Genomic DNA, 8,396 nt, shown 5'->3' on the forward strand with positions numbered 1-8,396 from the left:
ATATAACGTTTTTATTGCATATTGGTGATGTTTGTCACACATTTTTTATTGGATGTGTAGTGATATAACTTTTTAATTATGCTTGGAGAGTGGGGTTGGGTATTGAAAGGGTTTATTTTGATACCGGTGCTAAATCGATACTTTCAAAATGGTACCGGTTCCTAAATGGTATTTAAATCAGTAATTTAAAAATAAATAAATAAAACACACACACTCACACAGAGGTTTATTTGAATGAATATTTCTGAGTCAAAGTCAAACTTGAAATTGACCAACACATTAACTTAAAACCATTAATAATTTGTCTTTGCACCAAATATTCTTAAAGTATTTGTTGTAGGTGTAGGTTTCTGCATCTTATTTTGTAAAGTGACACCACACTTTGGACGGTTTTGCTTTCGTCATCTCAACTACAATATATAACTGTTAACTGCACGGCACCTGTTAGCCCCTCTCCATGAACTCGGTTCTACTCGATTCACTTTGGGTCGGATCGGGTCGGGTCGGTTCTGCTCAGTGTCTGTGTGTCTCCACGCAGTGGGTGTGATAATGTGTGGACCGTCCACAGCGGCTTCAACTGTTGTGTTAAAAATAAAATAAAATAAAAAAGCCGTTGTGGTATTACCATTCACTTTTATTTATTTATTAATTAATTATCGCGGTGCTGTTTAGGTAAGTGCTTGTGTAACTATGGACGGACAGTTTGTTGATCTGCTCAGCTTCGTCTCCTTCACCTCTCTCCAGGAAGTGTTTACAAGTTCTGCCTTTTTCAAAAAGGCAGTTTTATTTCACCATGTCGTCGTATTGCGCAGCGCACTCGTATTCCTGAACAAAAAGCAGCTCTCTTCAGGAGTAAATTTGCTGTCAGTCAATCCAAGAGTTAATCCATGGGCAGAATTCTGCTGATGTTAAAATCATAAGCATGCTGTACTCGCTTCTACCCGAACCACCGTAGAGGAGGTTCAGAGACAACGTGGCTGTGGAGTGCACTTGGAGACGCATTGGGCCGACACCGAGCCGAGTCGAACCGCGTCCGTGGAGATTGTGTGCCGAGGCTGTCACTGTTAACCGTGAACACCAGACGGCGCAAATTAACAGCTTTCTTTGAGGCACTGAAATAAAGCACCAAAGTTAGAGTTGGGTTTCGATCTGTGTACTACCGTGGATGTTCGCCCCGGTGCCATACCGGAACAGAGTTTTGGTACCCAACCCTATTGGAGAGTGGGGTATTTATGTATTTTTTTAAATTGCAAAATGTTTTATTTTATATTATTTTTATTTTTCTGTGTTTTTATTTCCTCTTATTTCCATTTACTGTTGAATGTTGTTTTGTTTTACTGTCTGAAGGGACTACAGATGTGAATTAGCCTTAGGCTAAATCTGGTGCAATGCATCAAATTATGTTTTAACTGCACACTGTCCCGAACAAATAAATTCATTCATTCATTCTTAACTTTTGTTTCCTTCCTCATAGAGCAGCTGCCTCACATGAAGGCTGCGACTGGCTTTGATCATCTTACCTTAAAAACATGGAAAGCCTCAAACTGGATGTTGCGGCTTTTGTCTCTTAGCAAATTCATCATCAGTTTGAGATTCTCTGGCTTGCTGATGTATTTCGTCATTATGGTGAAATTGTGCCGATCCAGAAGCAACTCTCCCAGTAACTAAACATCATTCAGAGTGAGAGAAATTCAATTAATCAAATGTGTTCAGAAGACAACCTGCTCTGGTTGTGTCTCACAAACCAGCAATTTAGAATAATTGATAATATCTTGATATTTATTTCAGTTAAAGCCACATTTGGCACTATCTGCAAAGTCAAAACACAAAAAAAGGGAAAATAAAAACCCACAAATGGCTCTAATGGCATGTTATTAAACTGTGAGCTCCAACCACTAGATGGGAGACATGAGAAGTGATGTTGAGAAACCCAACACTGTTGCTCCTTTAAATAACTCTAAACACAGTTGGACCACAACCAGATGTTTTCACTTGCACGACCCGGTTCCTCACCTTGAGCGACTGTCGTTTCGTCACGTAGTTTTCAGAGTGCAGTAACTTCTCATATTCACTAAAGAACTGGAGCGAAAGGAGAGAAAAGAGGAGAAAACAGTGATTAGGGACAAGAAGTTCCTCGTGATCTCCGTCAGATGGTAAAACTTAAAAACTTTCCCACTCAAAAGCTGACAAATACTTTATGTTCTCAGTGTCCAAATGGTTTGTCTGAAGCTGATAAAAGCAGGCGCCTGCCAACAAGCTGAGCAGTTTAATCCAAAACATGCTGAGATCCAACACAAAAATCATGTTCTCACTTGAGTGTTCTCTACAGTTTACTCTACAGTTGTTTGAGCCATGTAAGTATTATTACTACTAAAAATAAAAAAACTACAATAAGATATTTTAAAATTTAGTCTACAGTGACCTGTCAAACATTATGGGATCACCACTCTAAAGATTTCTTTCAGTTTTTTAATTTTTTATTTAAAAAGAAAATAAATTATAGATATTGTTCATATTTTCAACCTTCTGGAATTCATAAAAACAAGACAGACATATTCCTCCAAGATGTTTTCAGACCTCCGTTGGGGCAAGAACAATTATGTCAATTTTGACTGAAATCAATAGCTCTGTTCACGAGATACAGTGCACACAAGACAAGTAGAGGAAATTATGGAATCACTCTGTAATTTGCCATTCGTAAACACCTGCATCAGATTAAATCTGTGAATTAGTTTTCAGTTAAGAGAAGCTCCACATGGCAGACTGATAAGAATCATGGCTTCTGCAGAAACAAGAGATAAAAAATGATAAAACTGTAAAAATGTTGCAAAAAATTAGAGATGGAAAATAAGGCTCTTTGGAGGGAGCTGGATCTAGAAGAAGATCTGTTTATTTCACATAACTCAATTTTGAATGTTAGTGACGCCGGTGTGCATGGCCTCTACACCGGAGCTCATGCTCTCCTCATCACATACAACAACTGCTGCGTTCCTACCCTTCACTCTGTTCTTTATCATCTCAAGCTGGAAACATACTCTGTGCGAACTGTCGACGTCGGCACGAGTAGTTGCAGTTTAATGACGAGAATTATGTCACCGGGCTTCGCAGCGTCGTGTCGACAGCCCCTTTTGGCACAAGCCCCCGGCAGAACTTTTTGACCCCCCTCCCTTGTCGACGGTAATGTGTGATTGGTCTGAACTGAAAGCGTTCGGACGGACACAGCTGAAGAAAAAAACAAAAACTTGCTTCTGACTAGAGCAGACTGTTTTGAGCAGTTTTAAAGATAGACTGAGAAAAACTCGTGTGTTTGTGCTGACAGCGCTATGCGCTGCATTTACTTCAACCACTCGGTAAAAAAAAAATAATAGGGGGGGGGGGGGACGACTCGCTCCCCGAGCCGACCAGGAACCAGAGTTTTATAAAGATAGTCAAACTGAAAAACTCATGAATGGAGATAAAAGACATAACAGATAAACAGGCACGGAGGAATCTGAAACTGTGGAGCTTTTAAAACCAGGACAGATGTGGAAAAAAATCCGTCGGGTGAGTGACTTTTTTTCTGCATTGCTGTTGAGGGGGGAAATTCTGACTTTTTTTTTCTGCATTATCGGCTGTTGCGGGGGAACTCCATGCAGTGACATATGTTTCAGGGAGGGGGTGTCGTAGGGACTATGAAAGGTCTGTGCGAAAACGATTGCCGAACAACCACGTGACCGCGCGTCGACCTGTCGGCGTCGGAGTGAGTATGTTCCCACCTTAAGTGAAAAAGCAAAGAAAAAGAGAGTGGGTGTCAGCATTTGAGGAGGAAAACGTGAGGAGAGGAGAAAAAATAACAAAAGAAAAAAAAAACAACAAAAAGAAAACAATCGACTGTCTGCAACTCAGTTCACAGCATTTGTTTTAAAAAGCCGTCCAAAAAGTTTGGATGGTTTTTAAAAGGTCACATCTCTACAAACGAGGTTGGTTGTGGTTAGGGCTGGGCGGTATGACCACAAATTCATATCACGGTATAAATTGAATCCCTTCATGGTAACGGCATATATCGTGGTAGAAAATTATAAAAAGTAAAGATAATGTAATTTTTAGAGCATTTTTTTGTAGAAAACTGTCATCTTAATCAAACCCAGCATTTTTGCTTTAATATCTGCCTGCTATACGAGCTTCCGCCTGCTGAACTTATCAGCTGTTCTGCTGCACGCTCATCTTCATTGTAGTGATAACTTGGAGTGAAAGGTTAACGCTCCAAACTCTGACCATCACATGACTCTGCCCATGTTTACAAGAGAACAGTGACCTATTCATTTACCTCCAAAACCTTTGTTTATTATCTACGAGTGGTAAGATAACGAAAGGATGCGACAGAGACCTTCTGTTGTTTGAGTACGGTGAGAACTCTGTGATGTACTCAAACATGGCCGCTTATCACAAAAGAACTCAAGTTTTAGCAGACACAAAGTCTGGCAGAATGGGTTCTGCTAAGTGAGAGAAGGGCCTTTGAAGCTGGATTTCCTGCTGAGTTTATTACATACATTTGCAWCAAAGACCTTGTTTACATACCACCTCATTTATGGTGTCACAGTGCCCCAAAAGACTGGTTTTATAATTACACTGTGAATGAATGTTTTTTTTGTATTCATCATTTTGAGCAAAGAAAAAAAGAATCATTGTATTTTCTACGTGACTCAATCATGTGAACAATGTACTTTAATCACTTCACAAACTATCTTATTTCTGTGTGTGTTTSTAATCAATTCTAAGGATGGCAGTCTGTGAAAAGAAAAACAGGTCACGTGATCATGACTAGCCAATCATGAGTTTAGGAGCCTGAACAATAGATTTAGTTTGGCAGCAAGCAGAAGTCAGTCGAAAAGAAGCAGTCGATGAGAAGAGATGGATGACTAAAGCTAGCTCCATTTTCCCTCAGGGATAATTTTATTTTATTTTATTTTTTTATTTTATTTTATTTTGTAACTTTAAAGTTGTTAATTTGCCTTTATAACGAGGTACTGGATTCATGCAGGAAGCGAGCTTGTTCAGAACTCTTTTCAATCAACAAGTGACCAGAGGCAAACATGATTCCAGCTTGGAGCTGAACCCAGCCACTTCGAGAAGTCCAGTTGTACCCACAAGGGACCGCTCTGAAACCAGCGACGCCGCTGGCACAGCTCGATCAAGCTCCGGTACCCAGGGACAACGATAAGACATCTGACTGGTAGGACAGACGTAATTTACTCTGTTATCCGGTGGCGTGCTCAGCTGAGGTGGTGAAACTTCTGGATCGTTAAGTTGGTAGTAAAGAAGGTTCGCCCTGAGCTTAATTCAGGCATAATCCACATCCCCTTTTATTGATGAATTAACAACTTCCTTTTTATTAACTTTCAAGCTTCTTATAATCTTTGTGAGCGTAGAGTAGAAAAGTGACTCAGGTGAAGGATACTAGTTATTATTATTGTGACTGACGTTAACGTTATTATTAGACTTAAGGTTTGATGATAATTGTCTCTGTCTGCCCAAAATAATCTGTATTGTCACCTCTGAATCATTTTTAATATAGGTTATATTATGAAATTCCGTTTGTCTGTGCGTCATTTCTTGGTTATGTCTTGAAAATGATAGAATTCACAACTCAGTATCTGAGACTGATTTAAAATCAACGAATTATTTCCTGAAATAATCAGGTGGTGCCCTTTGTTATGCTAATAATTACGAGGTATTTATGATATAGCATTGTCCATAACATCGACAAACAGCATATCCCTACATATTATTTTTGGTCCCGCGTGCGAGGCTCAAGAAAAGACTAAACCCTGTTATAACGCACAAATAGACCCAAATCTCTCTTCATACTTATTTCCTGAAGTGTACAGCGTATCAGTCATTAAAAGTGGTGGACATTTTTTAATATACACGATACCTGCGCCTATAGGAAATAAGACGTCAAAACGGACGCGTTGTGACGATTCCTTTCCCCTCTCTTTCCTCTCTTTTCTCTCTCTCCACCTCTAAACCTATGCGCAAACCTTTATTTTGTTTTATGTTTTTTTTATTTAGCTAAAGACGTCAGAAAGAAAAACGACCGAATCTCTTCTTCATGAAATATAAACAGAAAATCAGTTTCTGTTTATAATATCGCGCGTTTTAAAGTCGACAGGTTTTAGAAAAAGCTGAAGAAATAGCTTGTGTGTCTAAAACCATAATAGCTTGTACCTCTTCAGCTGTGATAGCAGGAGAAAACAAAGCTACACCACGCTCCTCAACACGGATTAATCGACCGCTGTTGTGGAGGATTTTATCTTTATAGAGGATAAAATTTAAGGTGGAATTTAGCTCTGACAGAGTTTACCCAGATTTGGGAAGGTTTTACGCACGCCGCGCCTCTGTGCCAAAGTGCCGCCGCGCGCCCAAACCTCCGTGCGCCTCCACTGCTCCGTGCTCCTTCGTGCGTCCCCGCTCACGCTGCATGCTGTGATCACAGAATCGCTGTGATAACTCGTTTAAAAGTTTGTTAGAACTTAATTAAANGTGCTCAGCTGAGGTGGTGAAACTTCTGGATCGTTAAGTTGGTAGTAAAGAAGGTTCGCCCTGAGCTTAATTCAGGCATAATCCACATCCCCTTTTATTGATGAATTAACAACTTCCTTTTTATTAACTTTCAAGCTTCTTATAATCTTTGTGAGCGTAGAGTAGAAAAGTGACTCAGGTGAAGGATACTAGTTATTATTATTGTGACTGACGTTAACGTTATTATTAGACTTAAGGTTTGATGATAATTGTCTCTGTCTGCCCAAAATAATCTGTATTGTCACCTCTGAATCATTTTTAATATAGGTTATATTATGAAATTCCGTTTGTCTGTGCGTCATTTCTTGGTTATGTCTTGAAAATGATAGAATTCACAACTCAGTATCTGAGACTGATTTAAAATCAACGAATTATTTCCTGAAATAATCAGGTGGTGCCCTTTGTTATGCTAATAATTACGAGGTATTTATGATATAGCATTGTCCATAACATCGACAAACAGCATATCCCTACATCATCATCTTCATCATCAGAGCAGAAGCCGACTTTACATTAGCAAGATGGATTTACAGTATGAATGAACGAACGTCCACGTCTTTTTTTAATCACCTCTCTGGGTAGCAATACATAAAAAACAAGTTATTTCTCCGACAGTTGGGTGTCAAAAACTACAGTTGTTAAAGCTTCGCTCTGCGCGACGTGCTGTGGAAGAGAGAGATTATGATCCCGCGACACGACGTAACTTTTCTGTAGCGGGAGGGGGAAATTTTGAGGATTTATTCTCTCTGTACGTGTTTTAAAATGCTAGAATTTCTTCATTATATTTTGAACTCCTGCTCAGTTGTCTCTGCACTCGCAGCACTGCTGACACAGGCGTGATGATGTAATGACGATAGGACGGTAGAGTATAAATTTCTACCGTAGGCCAACTTCTTACCGTTTCTACCGTCTACCGCATATACTGCGCAGCCCTAGCTGTGGTGTATTATGAAGTGCAAAATACAACAGAGACCCTGGACTGTTGAGCAACTGAAGTTGTTCATGAAGCAAGAATGGGAAATAATTCCACCTACAAAACTTCAACAATTAGTGTCCTCAGTTCCCAAACACTTAGTGTTGTTAAAAGGAAAAGTGATTGAACACAGAGGTAAACATGCTCCAGTCTCAGTGTTTTTGGAACGTGTTGCAGAATCAAATTTAAAATGAGTGAATATTTGTTTGAACATTAAATATCTTGTCTTTGTAGCATATTCAACTGAATATGGTTGAAGAGTATTTGCAGATCATCATATTCGTTTTATTTGTTTTACAGAGCATCCCAACGTCATTAGAATTGGGGTTGTAATGTTGAATTGTGATACAAACAGGTGATTTACATCCCAATGTCTATAATGTAGGGCTGCAACTAACGATTGTTTTAATAATCGATTAATCTGTTGTTTATTTTTGATTAATCGATTTATCAGCCAAATCATTAAAGCACTTAATTATATGAATATGAGTAGATATAAATAAAGTTAACTCCTTAAGGATGCAAGTTATTGATAATGAATTAATCTGAAGTTGATTTATCTTATAGACTGATTAACAATTAATTGATATGCAGCCTCTCAGCAAGAAGGTCACCGGTTCAAATCCCGGTCTGGGGACCTTTCTGGGTAGAGTTTGCATGTTCTCTCCGTGCATGCGTGGGTTCTCTCCGGGTACTCCGGCTTCCTCCCACAGACCAAAAACATGACTGTTAGGTTAATTGATAACTCTAAATTGTCCCTAGGTGAGAAAAGGAAAAAGCGTGTACAGAAAATGGACGGATGGATGGATGGATGGATGGGTTAGGTGGACAGTTTTTGCAGTGCAATGACTCAGCAAGAAGG

The 8,396-nt window shown here is 39.3% G+C and overlaps 1 protein-coding gene and 1 long non-coding RNA gene across 2 annotated transcripts in view; one reads left to right on the top strand and one right to left on the bottom strand.

Moving 5' to 3' along the window:
* cab39 (calcium binding protein 39) overlaps nt 1-8,396 on the bottom strand; it is a 31,254-nt gene that overhangs the window by 4,082 nt on the left and 18,776 nt on the right. The window contains exons 7-8 of the mRNA XM_014015000.1: nt 2,014-2,079; nt 1,521-1,664 (exon numbers count right to left, since the gene is read on the bottom strand). Coding sequence (XP_013870454.1) covers nt 1,521-1,664; nt 2,014-2,079 — 210 coding nt within the window. The remainder of the gene's footprint in view (nt 1-1,520; nt 1,665-2,013; nt 2,080-8,396) is intronic.
* Nucleotides 4,132-6,842, top strand: LOC106522141 (uncharacterized). Its single transcript, XR_001310753.1, has 2 exons — nt 4,132-5,261; nt 6,536-6,842. It is a non-coding gene; the product is annotated as an uncharacterized LOC106522141 (long non-coding RNA).

Source organism: Austrofundulus limnaeus, unplaced genomic scaffold (genome assembly GCF_001266775.1).
Source record: "Austrofundulus limnaeus strain Quisiro unplaced genomic scaffold, Austrofundulus_limnaeus-1.0 Scaffold121, whole genome shotgun sequence".
In the NCBI taxonomy this organism is placed as follows: domain Eukaryota; kingdom Metazoa; phylum Chordata; class Actinopteri; order Cyprinodontiformes; family Rivulidae; genus Austrofundulus; species Austrofundulus limnaeus.